Source organism: Astatotilapia calliptera, chromosome 7, assembly GCF_964374335.1.
Source record: "Astatotilapia calliptera chromosome 7, fAstCal68.1, whole genome shotgun sequence".
Classification (NCBI taxonomy): domain Eukaryota; kingdom Metazoa; phylum Chordata; class Actinopteri; order Cichliformes; family Cichlidae; genus Astatotilapia; species Astatotilapia calliptera.
Genome location: NC_137428.1, coordinates 30,618,262 through 30,639,777, shown reverse-complemented (window position 1 = coordinate 30,639,777; position 21,516 = coordinate 30,618,262). Strand labels below are relative to the sequence as shown.

At 41.0% G+C, this 21,516-nt stretch overlaps 2 protein-coding genes across 5 annotated transcripts in view; one reads left to right on the top strand and one right to left on the bottom strand.

Annotated features, from left to right (window-relative positions):
• The window catches only part of grin3a (glutamate receptor, ionotropic, N-methyl-D-aspartate 3A), a 52,273-nt gene extending 49,713 nt beyond the window's left edge, over positions 1–2,560 (top strand). The window contains exon 10 of the mRNA XM_026174200.2: positions 711–2,560. Coding sequence (XP_026029985.2) covers positions 711–1,269 — 559 coding nt within the window. The 3' untranslated portion in view covers positions 1,270–2,560. The remainder of the gene's footprint in view (positions 1–710) is intronic.
• A 2,753-nt stretch (positions 2,561–5,313) lies between these two features.
• The window catches only part of plppr1 (phospholipid phosphatase related 1), a 68,120-nt gene continuing 51,917 nt past the window's right edge, over positions 5,314–21,516 (bottom strand). For 3 of the 4 annotated variants that reach the window (XM_080304408.1, XM_026174207.2, XM_080304407.1), the window contains exons 4-8: positions 19,748–19,880; positions 16,559–16,809; positions 12,579–12,755; positions 7,264–7,395; positions 5,314–6,703 (exon numbers count right to left, since the gene is read on the bottom strand). In XM_080304408.1, coding sequence (XP_080160534.1) covers positions 6,671–6,703; positions 7,264–7,395; positions 12,579–12,755; positions 16,559–16,809; positions 19,748–19,880 — 726 coding nt within the window. In that variant the 3' untranslated portion in view covers positions 5,314–6,670. The other variant, XM_026174208.2, reaches the window with a different exon arrangement.

The window sequence follows — 21,516 nt, the reverse complement described above, 5'->3', positions numbered from 1 at the left end:
CACTTACGTAGAAAAATTCATTGAAAAAAAAAGTGGTATGAATGGATGAGGCAAGTTGTGTAAAACGCTTTGACTGCTCAGGTAGAGTAGAAAGGTGCTATCTCAAGAATAAAAGCAATGTCTCTTATTCGAATACCACAGTCAGTAGGATTCAACTATGTTAAACAAATGTCCAAAGTTTCATGATGATTCAAAAATGATATTTAAATGTTGTCTACTGATCAGCCAGCAGAGCCATAAGTCATCCCTAAGAACGTGGTGCTTGTGTAGACAAAACAAACAATAAACAGGACAATACCCAAAGAACACCCTTTTCATGTAATGACATATTTAAGGAAAAGCGAAAAACTATTTCTTAGTAAGCAGTCACACTGCTATTCTTCCAAGACTCAATGTAACCCCCATAGCAATCATTTCCAGTCTTTACCCCCGTAAGCAATCTTCTAGAAATTGTTCAACTCTTTCAGTCCAGCTCTGTGTAAATTGCTGTTTGTCATATAACACGTTCAGAATTGTGTGTGCAGTGGCAACTCATGGTTTAGCCATAGCTGATGCCTTGATTTTATATTGGATTCAGACTGGAAACATTTCAATTCAATTCAGTTTTATTTATATAGCGCCAAATGGCAACAAAAGTCGCCTCAAGGCGCTTTATATTGTACAGTAAACATGCAGTCAGATGAACTGATGAAGGTTTCTCCTATTTCCAGGTGCAATGAGGGAAACAACCAGTCTGCGCCTTGGAATCCTGCAGAGTCGTCCTACTGCAACAGGCGAAGGATCCTTCCACAAGAGATGCAAAACGACCTGGAATGCCCGTCATCCCAGGATCTCCCTCCTCCACCGCCCCCTTCTCCCCTCCCTCATCCCCACTCTCTCCCTCTGCTGGAGAAACCCCTGCCTATAGTAACTACCTCTAATGGTCGCTCTGACCTGTTAGGAAGGGGTTTGGACCAAGGACTGGGGCCAGGGCAGCGCAGTTCTGGGCAGTGCCGTGCTTTGGGAGTGGAGGACTGCGGTCCAGGTCTGGGACGGAACCCGCTGGTTCAAGAACTGTCAGAACTGGAGAGTCAAATCCTTGTAATCAAGCAGCAGCTGCAGTCTGCCATGAGGAGGAAGAGAGAGCTTGAACAGTACCAATCAGAAAACCAGCAAGCAAACCAGACTGCACCCAGTCAGCCCACTTCACACCAGTCTAACCAGTTTGTTCAGTATACCCAGACCCACCAGCAGATTAAACAACACAAAAACACATGTCCGGAGCTGTGAAGCCAGTCCCAATTTGTCCAGGAAAGAGAACCCTGGTTAACACACTGGACTAGTTTTCAAAACCAAGCTGGGTCCCGGAACAAATCCTTGCCTGAGTTCTGAAGTTAGAAGCCTCAACGATTTCCAATAGCAGGATCCTCCTTATGGCTCTGGAGCTCCCCTCAACACTGCACTGAAATGTTCGGCAGTGATCAGATCCTGCTCTGCAATTCCAAGTAGGACATTTTCTCACTCCTGGAACATGAGATTGAATTAGATGAGAGGTGCTGGATAAGGGCGAACCAGGGATCTTGAACCAAATCTGTTCTGTTGTATCACTGAAGAGCTTTGCAATTCCTTGCCCCTCTCAACTTCCCTTATATTACAGTTCTTTAACTCCTTTTCATGCCTATCTGGTTCTTTTACCTTTTTCCTGTTTATTTCTTCCTTTTGTCCCTGCCATGCCTCCCCCCCTAAAACCTCATTTTTCCAAGGGTACAGATTTGCTTGCTATGACATTAAGCCTGATCACAGATATGAGGACTCTTTGGTATTTAAGCTTAATAGACTAATTCACCTGAGTCTTTTAAGACTCACTGAGGATTTCAACTGACCTGAGGTTGAACCCAGTCATCTCAGTCTTCATGTTTGTGTGTCTTGCTGAAACCTTGTATCTTTCAGCTATTACCATTGATGTTTCTTGCTTTTGGTAGCATGTTTGTATTGATTAGGGGTATTTTTTCTCTAATAAGCTTTTGAAAGGGTCGGTCGGGTGGTTAGATGTAATCATTTTTTTAAAAAGATAAAGCTTTCGCAAGACACATTTACATACGTAATGAACACCAGGTTGACATTTTATGGTGGATTATAATAAGCGTACACACAATCTTATTTATGGGTCACTGTATAATGTCCTGCACTTCACTGATGCACACTGAATAAACAAAGTCACCTTAACTTGTCAGAGTTTGAGTTAGGGTATAGAAGTATTTCACAGTGAGATCACAACAATGGTAAGCTGGCAACATAAAACCTAAAACAGGATTAAATTGAACAGTCTCCAGCTCTTGAGGTCATACTGGTGCTCTTGTAACATTGTGACACAAAATACATACTTTTCAGTTCCTCATTTAAGCCAGCTGTTAAATAGTAACTGTATGAACACAGACCACTAGTTTAACTCTGACACGTTATTAAATGTGATTTGCATTCAAAAATGAACACAACACAACAGTTCCCTCTCTGGGGCCCTGTTTCCTTGCATCATTTGGGTTTGGACATGTTCTGTTATTAAATATCTTCTTTGCACTTATCTTAGTTGCTGCATTTCTTTTTTCCCCCAGTGTCTTAAAAATGTTCAATTTTACAGGTCTGTAAATGATTTCCTGTACAAATTAGAAAGCAGAGTGTGGCATGCTAAGACTCTGAGGCTTGCTCCTACCTCAACCTTGGTTTTAAGTTATTATGCCTCCAAAACCTTGACGCTGCTCATTGCAAAACAACTTATTTCAAACAGGTTTTTTAGAATCCTTAATCTCATTTATATCTGGCAGCAAAGTGGATTTACTGCCAAGTGACTCAAAGGAAGACCAAAAGCTCAATGATTTTAAGAGGATTTAAGGTATTTCCTTGCACTTACGAGTCCCCAGCTTCAGTAAGAGAGACAAGTGTGAATTTACACTTGAGAACAATGGCTGACAGCCACTGCAAACCAGACTTTTTTTTGTATTTATAAAAGCTTCACCATTTAGATTCATCTGTAGTTACTTATTCCAGGTCATTTTAATAGATTATTTTATAAAAACGTACAGCAGCTATATATTTAAAAAACTCAAACCACTCAGAGGTTTGTTCCCTACCTTGAAAACTACATTTGGTTGTTGCTATTCTTCACTCATATTGCTAGGGGACAGCAATTTGGACAGGAAGGCATACTCAGAACAGCTAACGATGACATTTTACGAAGACACGGCATGGTAAAATACCGCCGCACACACAAACACAAACAGCTCCTATCTATTTAGCCAGTGTGTCTGCAGGGTAAGCGCAGGCTGTCACAGCTGAAATGAATACCTGACAGAGCAAAAGAGCAAGTGCACAGACTGAGCCGTCAGCTTTCTTTGTGTCTCTGTGCGTGTACGCCTTGCTTAGCTATGACATAAACATCAGTGAAGTCGACGCGGCTGTAACAGGATGAATCACTAGAGAAGCTAAATAACCTGGTTTTAGCACAACTATGCTCATTTTAATCACTTTTCTAGGTAGCACAGGTAGCAGCTGGACAGGGGTGTGGTGTGAGGGAAAAGAAGGGCCGCCTGTCACAAGTTATAACATGAAAGAAGAATAAAGCCATATTCATGGTGTTTTTTGAGTGCCTGTGTAAACACAGGTTCACTTAAACATCCCGTTTTTCTTCTGGCTTCACCCCCAAAGCAACAATATGAAGGATCAGACTCAAATTTCAGTCATCGGCATTCGTTTTACTTAACTTTTCATTCAAAAACAACCCTTAAGGTGTACTCGTACACGTTCTTTATTAAACTCGAAATTTAGGGTCATGGTCTCAGGGTTGACTGCTTGATTCAAACACTGACTGCCAGATTAATTAATGTTTACATTTACTGAGCATACACTCACAGTCAACTCTAGGCTGACTGACACCATGCCTATGAAGTCATTGGTGTAGCCGCACTCTGTTAAAACAGATGGTCTAAAACAAATCATTGCAACAGCTCACAGTTCAGTTTCCAGGGATGCATATCCTCTAAAAGCAGTAATCTTACAACTCTGTTTTAGAATAACTGACTGCTTTTATGTTTAACATGTTAGGCTTTGAGTGAACATGTGAATATTAGCATATTTCAATATGTCTGGAAATATGTGGCTTTTTCTCATCAGAATCTTATCAACCTATCAATCAATCAATCTTAGTCAGTCTGTCTATGTCTATGAGCACAACTCCTCTCCAGTAGACTATTTGACTCACAGGGTTGCCAACAGGTTATATTTTGGTTACAGGCCTGTGTGATTTTCTACATTTCAAGTCTATGATTTTAAGTTGTTAATGTGAATTTCTGTGCATGTAGAAACCAAAAGATTTGCAATTTACATCAATTTATCACAGTTTATTAACTGTATTAACACAGACAGCTTCGATAGTAGACCGACTGTCTTATTGTCGTTTTATTGCCATCCTAACATACCAAAGTCACCTTGAAGATGGCAAATGACTGCAAGTGGCTGCAGATCTAGTGCTTAACTAGAAAGCAACCATTTCAAAGGCAATGAGATTGCAAGTCTGTTGCATATGGTTGCAATATTTTGGTTGAACTGAAGGTTTGTTCAGTGAAATTGTCCTGTAACTCAAACATCTTGAATAACAAACCTGTTTTGGTTTTCTTCAACCTAGGAATGCAATATGTCCTTGGGCTGTTCCTGTAATAATCCAGTGACATTTAGTGATTAAGGACCAACTGCATTACACTTCCATCTTGCAAATAAAAATCCATCTATTTACTATTCAAATGAAATCAAGAGTTAACACTGGCTCAACTTTTAACATTCAGGAGTATGTAACACACTCATAGAAATGATGATGCACAGTGTTTAGGTATTGGAGAATTAATTAATCTAATGGGTACCCATCCAGTTTCATACATTATATTATGTTACATCACAGCGAATGGTCCAACAGTCTGTGATCGCTCAGATCAACATTTATCCATTGGCCTATAATCAGAAACTTGTTGACTGGAAGGATAATGTGACTGCATTTTTAGCATGCAGATGACACAGCAAAGGAGGTAGGATTTGTATGCAGCTGAAGTGACACTGCAAGGCTCAAATCAGGGGAAAAATGGTAAGTAATGAAAACAAATCTCTGGATATTCAGACAAACACAAGGACAGACACGTTTCACACTTCTTGCATCAAGGTAACTTACAAGTACTGACTGTCAAGATGGATTGTCCTTGTCGTTGGTCACATATTTTCTAAGTAAATGAAAAGTTACCATTCTCATTGAAGCGTTTGGGTACATAAAAAGAAACACAAGAGGACACACTGTTGCTACTGACTATTTAATTTTTTTGGACAAACGAAGAAAGAAAATATATGTAGCATTTCAGCTGAAATGCCTTTTTTTGTTCTCAAAGTAAAAGACAATTGTAATCACAATGATAATGAGTAATATCTATAAAACATCTTGACTTCTCTCTTCATGCTGGGCATATCTTCCAATAGGAAATGGAATCACAACATTGCATCACAATCCACTGGTGGGTTGGGGAGAGGGAGGGGTACCTCGAGGAGGAAAAGTGAAGCAGGAGTCATTAGCCTGGTTTTCAGTGAGGAGGACTAACCAGGCCTCAAGTAAATTACTCAGTTTCACTTGAAAAGAATCTCTTATATTTTTCGCCATGTACTTATTAGGGATGTCTTCCATTGGAATTTCAGTAAATATAATTGGAAAACCATACCAGCATAATCTATACACGGATCTGGCACGGGCTAGCTCCTCTGGATCTCTCCATAGAGAGCTTCCTGTTAACATCAAAGTAAATCTGCAAATTGGGGTGAAGCACACTGATACCATGCATTTAAGCCAATCAGATTTTTGTATATTTAGCCTGATGACATGTCACTACAGGTGCAAAAACACATTTTCTGAGCATTTCAGTGACTCATCCTTGCCATTTCCTCCTAAGGGGAGAGGAGTTGTTCCCCAAACAACTGATACCAAAACATATCCAGGTTTACAGCAGGCAAACAGGTCCAAATGGATCATAATAGTCATACATATTAACAAAAATCCATAAAAAATATGACCTGACATGGTCAGTTAATGTACAGAGATAATAAAAAGAAGGATTCTGTCTTTTTTCTGTACAAATGACAAACACCACAGAACAACAACATCAATATTTTTTTTTCCATAGCAGATTTTTCTAACCGAGTGGGGTACATGTGGTGATTGACAAGGCATTTCACCCGGCAGGATGTGATGTAAAACAGAGTGAGTCAGCTGACAGGAAGTGTGCAGGTTTTAACATCGTCAGGATAGGCTACGGCACTCGCTCATACAAAATGTACAAAACACCGTCCTCTAACTACAAACAGCACACCTTGGAGGAAAAAAATGTCCCATGTTTCAATGATCTCAAATAACCTGGAAAAACAATCTGTGCTTATGTTGCGATTTGTGATATTGTTGCCTGATCTGTGTGCCTTGGGAGGTTGAACTGAGCATAGCCCAACTAAATGAAAACCACTGCAAACATGGTGTATTTTGTCCCCCAGGTGATTTAAACAGATATATCAGGAGTGGTTTTTGTAAGCATTCGGAGCCACGTGACATGCGTCCTTGTCATTGTGTCTGGAAGTGCTGTGGAGACGCAAACGTGACCCGGTGCTGCCCCCTTAGTCATGTGACCTCTGTCATCGATGCCGAGTGGTTCTGAAAATGGATGTTGGAGGGAGTATGGGGGGGAAAAAAGGGACAGGGGTAGAGAAAGACAAAGAAAGAAATGAAGTGGATGGAAACAGAAAGCGTGGAAATGAAAAGGAAGAGGAAATCACGTGTCAGCTGGTGCCAAGAGTGCTCTGTGTTAAGTTTCTGTGCATTTGGTTAGGAGGAAAGGGGTGAAGTGCAAACGTCAAGCCTGCCACGTGTCATTGCTTAGTGAACAAAGAAAGAAAGAAAGGATATAGAAAGAAGGAGAAAGAAGGAGAGTACATTTTTAACCAAATAACTTATTGATAACAGAAAATTATCTTTGGATTTATGCACCACCCTCACTTGGACCTTCTAAAAAGGGCATGAAAAAGTAGAAAAAAAAGTTCATGGCAATAAATTACAGTGACACCAAGTTCCAGAATTACAGAATTCCTTATCTGAGGGGAGGAATTTGCTTTAAGCTGCAGGCCTTGAGGGAATTCTGCCAATTAATGAAGAAAGATAATGTGCATCATAGAGATTAAAGTTTATGGGATTCCAGGTTAAGTGTTTTTAGCTACCTGTGCGCTCAGGGTCTCCAGTGGGCTCTCCACACGGGGGAAAGTCATCAGAGGCAGACCGCGGTACTCCTCAGTCTTCTGTTTTGCCGCTGCACTGTGGACACCTTTGAAGTTATTCACCACACATATACCCTGTAAGGTATGAGGACAGTTTAACATTAATAGTGAGACAGGCAGAAAGACACAGCAAATCACACGAACATTAGAAACTCAAACACAAAAAGTCCGAAAAAGTTGTTTAAACTCTATAAAACGAGTGAAGAGACTTTGTAGCGTAACTTGATGTTACAGCCGTGTTCACATCTTGGTGAGGCTGCACAGTGGTGCTTTGAGGTTAATGCTATCATCAGTAAAGTTGCTACGGTGATTTAAGGAGGTATAGCCGAGGTTGATCACTGATACGTTTTGCAAATAAATGGGCAAACCGAAATGTTGACTTGAAGATCAAGTGTCTACAATTCATCCAAAGGGTTATGAATATATGTAATAAATAGTATGATAATCCACAACAACAGCTGTTGAGATTTCACTAATTCACAAATTTCAAGGAAAGGGCAGCTCAGCTGATTTTGGTCATTGTATGAATTGATATGGCTCATTTGGAAAGGTACAGGTGAGGATAGGAGAATGACAGTCTCTATAGTAGGTTTCTGAAAATCCGTTATTCATCATTAACTGTTCCCCCCATACTAAACTCTACGCGGTGTGTGTGTGTGTGTGTGTGTGTGTGTGTGTGTGTGTGTGTGTTAGAGAGAGAGAGAGAAAGTAAAAGAGAGCGATCCCCTCTCCCAAATAACATTTGTTCCCAAAAATGCATGTGAATTTGAGGGAAAGGAAAACACGTCTCTCTATTTATGAATGTCATTATAATCCTTAAGGGCTGGACTGAACTACTGGATGAGCGCCCAAAAGATTAGTTTTGTTCAAGGGGATATTATGCAGTCAATTTTGATGCATCTTCATGTTACAGTCTTGCTTCATACAGACCAGTCGCAAGGAGCTTGGATGACCTCGGTCATTTTGTTTGGAGGCATGAGCTGTGATGTTGTTTTAAGGTACAGGTTCCTCTAGCCACCGATCTGACAATTAGTATTTGTTTTTTTAAATTTTAAAAGAAATCCAGGGCCACATCTGGTGGATTTTTTTAAAAATAAAAGAGCTAATGGAGGTCTGAAGCCCAGTGTGAGTCTGCTGATCAAAGGGCATTCTGGAGCAGGCTGTCTCCCTTTTGGTTGTTATTTTCATTTTCAGGATTGCTGGTTTGATCTTACAGTGCCCTCCCCCATACAGTGTCATGTACCTACAAACGTTGCAGAAAACTAACATCCTGTTCCCTTTCAGCTTTAAACGCCGCAGCAAGAGCCAGCTGTTATAGGGTTTTTTGCTACCTTAAAAAATTCTCTGGTGGGCTTTTCTTTTCTTTTTTTTTTTTGGTGTGACGTGGCTACATTTTCCACATCAGAACTTTTACTGCAGTGATATAACGTTTATATGGGTATAAAAGAGCAATCAAACATTGCGTGAGTCCCTTAAAGCTGGATATCATTTCATCTAGCCAGCAGAAATGCTTCAGGGTGCTAATCTTTGTGGGCTAACAGGTGCAGAAAACAGATGCTGTTTCTTCATTTATATGTTTATAAATTAGAGGTAATTGTATTTTTTCCATTTTGTCCACTAGTCAGAATTTTTAATGGTAGAGACACCAGTAAGGTTGCAGTCTTTGTTAACTCCTCCACAGACTAGTTAATCAAAGAAGGCAGCCTAAGGGAGATCCCACCCCACCAGACACCAACCGTGCCCTCAGGCAGCAGCAAAGGAGAAAATGAAGCAGGAGGAAGCTCAAGGTTTTCTTGTTTGTGGCTGTTCATGGGCATTGAATTTCTAGAGCTCCCAGACCAAGTAAATGAGTGAATTATAGCTCCTAGGGCAGAATTTACAAATAACTATCCTGTTTGACAATTCTTTACATTTTTATCACAAGTTTAAATTGCATATTGATGTGGCTGTTGTAAACACATTTCTATTAAACTGAACCACCTCCTGCTTTTTCATTCCCCATTGTGTGTCCTGTCATTCATGCAAAAACAGACGTGTGTGAACTGCCGCCTACTGTTTCAGATGAAGACAAAGTGAATCTGAAGATTGCCACTGAAACGCTGAATTGAAAAATCATTTAGAAACTTTCCTGGTCTCAGATTTTTGCAACAGAAAAATGCTGCTTTTTCCCCAGACTTGTGATTAAAAGAAACTTGAAACTGTGTTGGTGGTTCAGCACTCAATGCAATGTATTATTTATTTTATTTTCCTCCCAGTGGAAAGTAGTTTGTTGAGGTGGTTATGAAATGACTTTGGATTACTTTGCACCATCACCTGAGATGCACTGTTCAGTAACGGTTATTTAATTGTGTTTTTTGTCCCCTCACCGTCAACCGGTTGTGGCAGGACTTTTCTTCCTGTTAAAAGGAAGTTTTTCCTTCCCACTGCTGCCAAGTGCTCATTCAAAGGGGGTTGTTTGATTGTTTCAGGTTTCTCTGTATTATTGTCAGGTCTTTACCTTACAATATAAATCGCCTCCAGGTGACTGCTGTTGGGATCTAGATAAATAAAACTGAATTGAACTGAATGTAACCATATGATCTTATGCTTTACATAATTTCATGTATCAGCATAAATCTCCATCCCAATCCAGTCACACTCTTGTACTTCGAAGCAGCAAAGTGATACGGTTTGCATCTCCACCCTTACAAAGTTATTTTCTATCTTCACATTGCCCATTATGCAGATAATTCAAGACCCTATTTTATCAATTCATCTTTGATAGCAGATGAATTGTAATATTACCTCTTACAGTGGTTGCGACTTATATGAGTCATGCATGCCTTTTAGGTGTCATTTCTACATGCTGTGAATTCGTTTGGAACCACTTTCAAATTTCAGGGGATTTAGCTTCTATTAGACTCAGCAAGTCAGCATGCGCCTTCCCTTGAATCAAGTGGACAGCTTTATATCTTATGTTACCAACATCATCCCGGAGCCAATTCTAAAACCAAGTTCTTAACAATGATCCCTCAATCTGCTGGCAGCGGACAAATCTCTTGAAAGACCAAAGGCATTTGCTGTTTGGTGAGTCCATTCAGATCTCCTCTCTGTGAGCACTGATAGCAGCAGGATTTAGACTATACCTGCTTTCAGCTTTCTCTTTATCAATTCATTTCCTGCAAGATAGCAGTCCATCAACTTGGCTCAGTTCTCATGTGAAACGAGTTTGATAAGCTTCATTGTAAATATAAGGCAAATACAGGGGAATATGGTCAACCTTCATTCATGGTATGCTGATAATAAACTGAAAATAATGTTCAATGACGTAATGACAGATTTCCTTTTCTTTAAGCACTTGAGTTAAAGGCAACTAGACTTACACTTCAAGGCCCTTAAGACTACCATGACCTGGATGGGTGAGAACCTGCACAGACAACCCCATTTCCTTTTATCTTTTCCTGAAGATCAATGGCATAATGTATATCACTTTTAACAGTTTAATCACTGAAAGCTACTATCAATTATCAAAGAAACAGGTGCAGTGGATCCACCTCCTCATGGGCAGGGGCGGGGATAGCTCAGTAGGTAGAGTGGTGGTCCCATGATCGGAAGATCAGGGGTTTGAATCCACTGAACGGCTACCCTGAGATACCCCTGAGCAAGGCTATAGTCCCTACACACTGCTCCCCGGTGCACCTGCTGAGTGGCTACCCACTGCTTCACTGGGTGAATGGGTCAAATGCAGCAAGAGTAATTTCCCCACAGGGATCAATAAAGTATACATTATTTTTATTATTATTATTATGCAGCAAGAAAAAGATGTGACCACACTGAACCTGACTGTTTTGCACCACAGCAGGAATTATTTAAAGAATAACCAAGACCAAGCTTGACCTGCACATGTAAATCACACTATTCCAATGCCACTAACTTTCTTTGGTGCAATATTGAGTCAGACTCTTAATTTGTGACCTTTTTTTTTTTTTCACTTTTTGAGTCGTGACCAAATCGAGATTCTGGCATTTTCACTAATCTCTGCTGTCCTTGGTATTTAGTTCTAATTAGTTTAGCATACACTCTACTAAAACATTACATATATTAAACATTAGCACTTTAATACCATCACTGTAGACAGATGACAGCTGTAAAAGGACTGATTTTCCCTTCATATCAACCAATGTACAAATAACAAACCTCTAGCTTCTTCTTCTTATCTGAGTCTCTCCTCCATGTGTCTCCCGCATTGGCACTCAGGACTCAGCGGCAATTAGAAGTAATGAAGCCTCTGAGGTTATTAAATAAATCTTTTTGGATAGTGGGGGCAGGGGGTGGGGGTCCCCTTCACCTTCCTTTCTCCTGAGTGAGCTTTCCCATTCAGCACAAAACAACGTGATCAGTTTAAGTTGCAGCTATTACCCTGAATTTAATCACAGCATAAAATATGATGAATAGTCTGAAAAAAGCACATTAACTTGCAGCAGAAGCCAAGCAGTTTGACTAAATCTCGCAGGACAACTGATGTTGATTTTACATTATGGACAGCAGCCCAGTGAAACTGCTGTCTTGCTTGGAAAGATGAGCCCACTTTGCACATCTTATCCTCGGCAACTGCTACGGCAGTTATTTTACGAAGGTAAATAACAGGATGCCTAACCTCTGGAGTACGGAATCTGAATTAATCACATCACTGGTTACCTCCACGATCTAAAAATTAATTAAAAGTAGTGTTTACCTCATTTTTCTTCTCTTTTTTTGTCCTTGCGCTTACAGATTTCAGGTTGAATCTTGGGTTGTTCACTTCCTTCTTCTTTTCATCTTCTCCAATACCCCACAATCAGCCAGTGTATTCTTAACTTGATCAATGTAGCTTAAATTACCTTTATCTAAACCTTTATTGAGCATAACATAAATCACACCTCATTCTTTTTTCACCTTTTTATATACTTGGTGCCCTCTCCAACACTTGTACTGTCACTAAAATGAATTTCATCAAAGATATACATAAAAATATTTGCTGTATATAAGAATTTTAAGGCATAAATTTTCACATGGTTGACTTTGAAATGAAAACAAACCCACGTTAAAGGCTCTGGGAAGCTGCAGCTTGAATTAATCATCCAATTACCAGTTTGGGTTTGTTCCAAAATGAAGCTCAAAATGAATATTATAATTTGAAAGTAGCTCATGACCAGAATCCACCTTCTCTTTTCTCTCTTCTTCTCCGACCCCTTCTCCACCACCTTCCCAAACCTAATGCAAGTTTTAGTAGTCCTCACCAGAAACAATGCAATAGCTGATCCCAGTATAAATCCAGCCACTACATCTGAACAGTGGTTTCGATACTCTGAAACTCTGTTGAGGCCGGTGAGGAAGGCGGAGCAGAGTGTGCCCAAACAGAGCACTGGTTTGGCCAAGCGGCTGGACTTGGTCTTGATTGTACTGGTGATGTACATCTAGAAGGAGAAAGGTGGAAAGATTAGACTGTTCTTTGTCCCAAATGTCTTTAACGAAAACAAAACCAAAAAAAACAGGCTCCTGCTCTTCTGTTTAGGTGGATTAGGAACAGAGATCCCATGCAGAACAACTGGAGGTTTTCCCACTAAAATAAAGTCAAATATTTTACCATTTCTTTTTTTTTTTTTTTTTTTTTTTTCTTTTTTTGGAAGTGACATCAGAAACAGCAGCATGTGACATCACGTGATGGCGGAGCTTCAGTTCATCCTTTGTCATCCTTTTTTTTTTTTTTTTTTTTTTTTTTTTAATAGGACAGGGGGAAAGAATGAAAGAAAGAGGGGGAGAGGAAGAAAGAAAACCAAAGGGGAGAAGAGACGGTGAGAAGGGGGGGAAGAGAAAAAAAAAAAAAAAAAAACTCCTGGGTCACCTGTATGGAGAGAAAGAAAAACAAAAAAAACAGGGGAGACAGCAAACAACAAAGAGCAACATAATAATAAAAAAAAAAAAAAGCACCATCACAATAAACTAGCTAGTCATAGATATCAATAGTTACTAAATAATAAACGATATTGTGCAGCACGCAAGATAGACAGCGCACAGTGTGCTTTGAGGCAGCAGCCAAGAAAGCTGTAGTCCGCATCTGTGAATACCCATGTGTACACCTGTGTGCATACCTGTGTGGATCAGCATGCTTGCATTCCAAAGGTTTCTCCATGTAATAATCTGCTAGAGAGTGTGGGGGGCCACAGCCCTGTCCTCAATGGTATCAAGCAGGTATGGAGGAGATCAAAACTCCAGACATCCAGAGGCCCCCAGAACACAAGAGACCAAGGAAGACCCACAGAGGGGCAGCCGCGCCACTGTCCCAGTAAGAGCTAAGGAGAGTCCCAGATGAGAGCTCATTCAGCAGCCGCGGAGCAGAAGCCAGGGGGAGTTGCAGTGACGCGCCCGTGAGCTCCGCCGGCAGCCAGCTGTGCCTGAGTGACCGAGCCCCAGGCCGAGAGGCCGGGGGCACCCCACCTCCAAAGTGGCCCGAGCGAGCCCCAATAAGCGGCCGCCAAGGAGTGAGCCGGTGTGTACCCGGACGCCCACCCCCAGATACAAAGAACCACCAACGCACCGATACCTGAGGGAGTCCGCCACCGGCAGGGGAAGTGGTGGTGGGTGGAGATAGGCCTCCAAACCTTGGAGGGCCCGAAATGTCCCCAGAGAGGTGGCGTCTGATACCCAACCTGACATATAGACACAGACATACAGGCACACACAGACACAAACATCCATTCCCACCCTCATGCTCTCATATGTACTTCACACTCAACCGACGTGGAGACAGACATAAAGAGACGCTGTACACACGATCACACTCCCCAAGCGTACTCTACTAACCGGGTCTAGGTACCCTTGCCCCTGGAGGGGGGAACTGCACCCAGACCCAGGTGGTGTTACCCTTTTCCCTGCGGTGGGGAGAGGCAGACCACCCCGACTCCGCAGCAGCAGGGAGGCCCCAGACCGCAGTCGGACGGCCCACTCCTCCTAGCCCCCCCGCTCCAGTAGGCCGCAGAGAATGGGGGTGAGAGAAGACTCCAAACCTCCCTCCACCCGCTCATTGTAGTGTTGATGCATGTGTGTTCTAAGGTGCAATTAAAACCCAGGAGGGCATGGAGCTACCTGCCAGAGAGCAGCAGGTAAGCGCATAGCCCCTCCTGCTAGCCCTCAATGTCTACGTGTATTTAAAATTGAGAGGTGGGCAACGACGCCAGGGGTGAGGCGTACACCCTGATGGTAACTTGGACTCCGTGTATCGTGCCCACCCCCAAGATCCTATATGTATGTGTAATGAGGGTGTGAGTAATGTGAATGTCTAAGTTGTGGGATAAAATTGAGGCAGAGGCAGCCAGAAGGGGACAGAGGGGGGGGGGGGGGGGGGGGTAGCCTCCTCTGCATCCTGGTGACAAATATTTTACCATTTCAAAATAGTGCAAAGCCCCCATGGTATAGCAAATCAGTCAGGGAAGGCTGTGAAAAAGTTACATCATAGTAGCGCAAGATTCTGCAAAACAGAGACATCGTTTTTCCCCCACAGAGAATAAAAAATTGAACCTAACAAGAGAACCCATTAATAAGCGGGAGGACTGTCAGCATTTAAAAACAAAAAGGTCTACCTGCATATATTTTCACCTCTTGAACTTTCACCTACCTCTATTCCAATTAGGGCTGCACGATTTTGCATAAAATGAGAATCACGATTTTTTGGCTTAGAATTGAGATCACGATTCTCTCACGGTTTTCTTTTCCAGTATAAATATTTATTGCACTTATTAACTGCACATCAACTTCGTAACAGTTGAGACTGAACATAAAAACAATAAATAAACATAAAAACAACAAATGTCTCACATTTTGTTGTTGCCGCAAAATGTTGTACTGCTTGAAATTCTGTCTCCACTGTTGCTCGACGCTGCGTGTATAGAGCAGGTAGTGCAACAATAGAAAAATAGTTGCGGGACGGCACTGTGTAGCGTTTGTCTAGGGTGTTGATCATTTTCCTAATTGCACAGTGTTGATGGGACCATATCTTTGGTCAGGTGATAAGTGATAGCCTCCGTAATTTCTTTGTGCCTGCGAGAGTTCGACGTGTATAGGGAAGCGCTGTATAAGGTTCACGTTATTGATGTTTGGGTGGTTGACCGGGGCGGATTTTCTCCTGTCACTTTCTCGTCATCCCTGACGTGCTCTCCGTTGTTTTTTCCCTGGTAATTTTAGCATCACACGGCGCAGCTTCTGTATCACGTGGTATAAGGCTCCGCCCTTGTCATTTGTTGAGCAGGAAGAGTGAGCGCTTGTTTTCATGCAGATTACGTCCCGGATCAAAATGCGGTACAGTCGTCGTCGTCGTCTTTTTTTAATTTTATTTTATTTTAATCGTTGTCATTTGGAAATGAGATCGCACATAAGTATGAATCGAGATCGCGATTTTCTAACGATTAATCGTGCAGCCCTAATTCCAATCAAGTAGCGAAGGTATCGAATTAATTTTCATCAACAACAATCTGTTCTTGTATTCCTCCTGCTCCTGTTGATAAAATTTGCACTTCCACTCTCTTTTTTCCAAAGATGAGGCCCTCACCCTGTCACTCAGATGTCAAACAGCTGCTCTTCAATTATCGCTTCAAAAAGTAATTTTCCATGCGACCTCCAGCCAATTTTCTAAAAACGCCTAAACTGTCGCTGTGCTAGTGTGAAATATTCCTCACCTCAATTTCAAATAGCATGAAGTCCCTCCTTGCCAATTCCTCCATCAAAGAACCGAAGGTGCTGTGTTTATAACAAATACTCCTTCTTACTCAGTAGTTTTTAACTCCACATACGGTACAGGTATGTGCAGTACAACTTTAAGCAGCCCGGCTCAAATTATATATTTTCTGTCTGGTTTTTTTCCCCACAGACGAGTAAACCAATTACCTTCTATTCTAAACTAGAACATGACATTGCTTTTAATTAACTATGCTCAGGTTGAATCCCTGGAGAATTTTTTTTGTCTACACATTATTGGTTGGTTTCTAATTTAAAATGGGATAAACAAACACAAACGTGAGTGTTCACGTGCTACAAAGGGAGAATGAAAGGAAATGAAATATACACCTAAATGCAAATATCGTTACACACATTCATGCCTTAAAATATATCGCATGCTGTTTAATTAAACATATACTGTGTCATTACATTAGATATACGTTTTATAAAATGTTTTTTCAAGCCTTTTTTTGTCTCTGAAATAAAGGATAAGGTGCGGTCCTCTCACCGTCAGGTAAACGGCAGAGTAAACGCTCAGCGAAGCGTCCTTAGATGGGAACGACCGCCGAGCCTTCTCCACCACCACGTGGTTCCCGGTGCAGATGTTGCCGTTGACGATAAACTGGTGATTAAAGCGACACTCGGTGCCAGTGTAGTTGGGCTTGCAAACAGACAGGAAGTAGGGCGAGAGACCTCCAGTCACCACCTGGCCTGCATTGACGAAGATGTCTGTAGCAAACAGACCGAATGCAAACACACCTGCGGCACCACAGACACACAGACGGGAGAGGAGAGAAGAGCACGTGAAAAGCCACAAACACAGAGCAATGAAACAATCACAAATAAACACAGAAGGGTTTATATAAGTTATCACCCTCCAGTGTGGGTGTTTATCTAGCTCCCAGTTCCACCACATTAAATCGTGACTATTGTGTGTGTGTGCAGACATCACTGAAGATGTCACAGTGTGGTCTGCATCACTCAGACAGACTGGGTGGTCTGTCTGAGTGATGCAGACCACCCAGTCTGAATCAAAACAAAGTGCAAGTTAACTAATGTTGAAATGGAAGGTGAGGAAAAATGGACAACAGCAAGCCAAATACAGACCATAAAAATAAGATAGCGTTTAATATAAATGATGGCGCTGACACTTTCAGCCCACTAACACTGACCAGTGTCTACGTCTGCATTCCTTTTGCTGTGAAATATGACTGCTGATTATCTAGCTTGCTTAGCCATGAAATTAATGTGCTTTGTGTTGTCATCCAGGCGGGTGGGGTGAGGGAGTCGCAGAGGGAGGTTTTGAGGGGCACGGGGACATGATTGTGTGAAGGGCAATGAGGGAACTGGGGGGAGGAGGGGGTTAGAGTGTGAGAAGAGAGGGGAGGGAACAAGTGAGCAGGAAATGCCTTGACAATTTCACAAATTTAACAGGTCTCAAAACATAAATCAGGTGAATTGCTGATTGCATTTCTAATGTGTTTTGTAAAGTTTTTTTTCTTCAACTATGACAGGAAAGTCCAGCAGACTCTCTCTACTGGAACAGAGTCTGTCTGCCCAATTCTGGTAAAGCGTTGTTATAAAATAATCAAAATTCAAAGGTTTTATAGAGCTTTTATAGAAAATTGACACACGGACTTGTCCTTGTTTTTAAAATATATTTAATTTCCTTTCTTTTCCATGATAACAGCTGTTAGCTTACCATACAAAAACATGTAAGCAATATTTGAAATACATCAGTAAAAGCAAAGGCTTCTCCACAAACATTATTTTACATGAGAGGTTTCTCTATCCCAGTGTTTGCCTGGCCTTTGGTCACTGGTCTGCATTGGGCAGCGTTCTGGTGAAAAAATCTAATATCACATATCTTTGCCCATAACAGTTGAGCCTCACTGAGTTTAGCAGTAGAGCAGGGCAATATGACCAAAAATCTTTATCACAATATACATTTAAAAATTCCACAACTCCACAACTTTATTAATGCAAAACACCCCATTAATGTATTTTCACTTAAACAAGCAGCTGTTTTTTATGTGCATTTAAAGTTATATAAAAATGTAACAGTGCAAATTCCTTGCTGACAGTTTAAGCAAAAGGCATTTCCAGTGGAAATTGGCCGACATATCCTCAGCATAACCATGTATGATATCCACAAAACTTAAAAAGAGGTTATACACACAATACGGTAATATTATGTTGAAGCGCAGTACGTATCACTCCGCGAGCCTCCTGCCTACCATAGCCGTAATGCTCCGACAATCCATCAAGCGGTGCGGCTTCGTAGCTTAGCAAAGTCTACTGAAACATGTGACAGATTTTTCAGCGCCGTGTACGACATAAAATCGTTTCAAGGTCAGTAAACACAACCAGAACTCATACATAAGGCACACAGGATTATAAGGGGCACTGTCGATTTTCAGAAAAATCAAAGGATTGATTTTAAGTGTGCCGTATTTTCCAAACAACACGGTAATAACGACGGCCCGCTAGCATGCTCTACTAAAAATAGTGCTTTGTTGTGTATCTGACGGATGAAAGCCAAACCAGTTCCACACCACTGAAGTTGCAGCATTTTTACAAACCAATTGTGGTTCATCAGTTTCATTTAACGATCCACTTTCACCCTTCTCATTCTGCGTTGCCGCCATGTGCGTATGTAAACAAAGGCACTGCGCATGTGCGTTTTACCCATATTCTATCACGATATTTCATTTTCCTATCGTTGCCCAAAATTACACCGGTATTACCGTGAACAGTATGATATAGCCCAGCCCTATTTAGCAGCATATTTCAATTTAATTAAAATGTGACATCTGATGCTTAAGCAGTCAACATCATTTAAACGCATTGGTTCAAATTATATTTACTTGATACTTGAGCCAAAAACATTATCCAACTTCACTGTAAAAAAAGAAAAGTCATCATTCAGCTACCATGTCATTTTTAAAAAAAGTTTTTCCATTTTATCTACAGCTGTTCAACACACTACATCACTGTGACTCGACAACATTACAGCAACAAAGTCAGTACCAGACACACATGTCACAGTTGTTTTGCTCCTTGATGGCCATGTTTGTTGAGAGCCCCTTTCTTTACCGAAGTACCGGATAAATCAGAACTGTTAAAAAAGTTTGTTTTTTCAAGGTGTAAGGTGTAAATCATCAGGGTTGCTAAATCCATGGCTGTCTGCATTGGAGCTCCCCTCACAGGTGACTGACAGCACCGACATTGAGTTTAGTTGTGAATGTACAGCATGCTGTGTCGTGGTTAAGGCTTGGCTGATGTTGCAGATGCAACTTTTATTGAGCTATGACATTAATAAACATTGCTCATATAGTTTTGTATTAAATTAAACAAAACAAGGCTGAAGTCACAAGCAGCGTCTTATTGTGATGGATCACAGAATTGCATGCTAATGCGCTTTTGAATACTAATCTGATCCCTTATTCTACACACAGTCTTTGTGGAGAACTGAATGAAATTATTTCAATCAGATCAGTGATCCATAATTTTCCGGTCTTTCAGTTCATCGCAGCTGCACTGAGGTGATGCGCCAGGCAAATACTGGTGGGACCTTACACATGCTGAAGCCCAAAGTACTTTTCATGTGTATTCAGAGTTTTCAGTCACTGTCTGGTACCATTAGCACAAGTGACCTTAGGGCAGTTTAGAGTACATTGCAATACAAGGTTCTTACCTATGAAGCGTATGATGCGGCGGATGAGGGGGTTGAGGTAACAACAGTCTCCTGTCACTATTGTTTTCTCCTGGGCCAACAGAGCTTCCCTCGTTGATTTCATCATGTACATGGACACCTCTCCGATAAAAATCTACATACACAAACACACACAGGCACAAAAAATAAAAGAGAATATGAATAGGTGAATATGCACACAGAAGAAGCAAAAAGGAGCGCACAGAACAAAGGCAGAGATTTCAAAGAGGGCAGACGTGACGTCTCCTCCTTAAATATTTAAACTTGTATTTGTCAACCTAAATAAATAAACTTTTATTCTGAAAAACCTGCTAAAATGTTACATGAAATATCTGCCCGACAGGGTTGGATGTTTTCTTCTCTGCACAGTCTATTTTCACTCCAAAAATATTAATATTTTAGAAAAATAAATAAAAAATACAAATGCTGTGGCAAACACAATTAAACCACAGACAGACACACAGAAACACAGTGTTGTGATCTCAGTCAGCAACATGCAGCATCTACTCCTCACCTCTGGTGCTGTGCACATGCTGCCAGGTTAATAATCATGGAGAAGCCAGAAGGCAAGAGGAGGAATTTTTCCCTCCCAAAAAGATTTGAGAACCAAGGAAGTCTAGATTACGTTTACTTTTTAAAAAACTTTTTTTTAATAAAGTATATGAATATGAGCTATTAAAAACCCAGTGCAACTTTTTTTTAATAGAACACGCATCACAGGGTGCCATGTGCAAACATGAATCATTTTCCAAAACAAAAGACACAAAATACAGCAGAGCAGTGCACCATGCCTGTATGTGTTGTATTGGCTCAGCAGGGATAATATTAAATGAGAAAGGTTTGTTTACACAAGAATAAATATTTGAAAGCAATACAGATTGCCTGAAAGTTGTACTGCATAATATTCTGTTATACTGGGGCTTAAAATTTGTGTTTTAACCCATAAATAAATACCTTTACTCTATAAATAAATGCAGAAAACTGACGCATTAAAATGCAGGAAATTAAATGTCTGACTATCAAAAAAGTAGAACCCTCCAGAACCCGCACTTAACGTTTTAACAAAACTCACACCCAGCGAACACACAGAAGGAAATGGGGAAACATTAACTTTTGGCATCCTGTTATGGAGCAGAGAAACATTTTTATCCAGTCTGGCCTGTGTACATAAACCACTGTACCTTAATGCAGCCTTTCTTCAGGTCCATTATAGTTTGGACATTTCATCAGGTCTAATGGAAAAACTGCTGCTGGACACACAAAATGGATCTTGTTGCCAGTCGCCTTGGGTGATAAAGACTGCTTCAAATAAATGTGTGTGTTTATCAGAGACAGTGTGTGCATACACTTAGTGCATATGTGTGCACCCATGTGGTTTTGGCCTTTGATGTGTGTTTGTTTGGGGCCTTAGGACAGGTGAATTTTCCTCCATCCCTCATGAATGCTTTCTCATCATCATGTTCTTGTAAACGCAACTCCAGTCCATCTCTTTCTGTGTGGCAGTTAGCAGCGAGAGCAGCTCGTGTTTTGATGTCAGGAAATGCAAAGTAAAAATTTTTTTAAAAGGAATAAATGAGCACTGAAAGCACTCACATAAAAATCAGTATGAACCTTCTAAATCTATGCACTTGATTCAGTCCTGTCTGCAACTGCCAGCATGACTAAAGGTGGATTCATATTTTCAAATAACCATTTGTGTCACAGGATGGGAGGCATAGTGCATAGCGAAACAAGGATCAAATGCATCATGG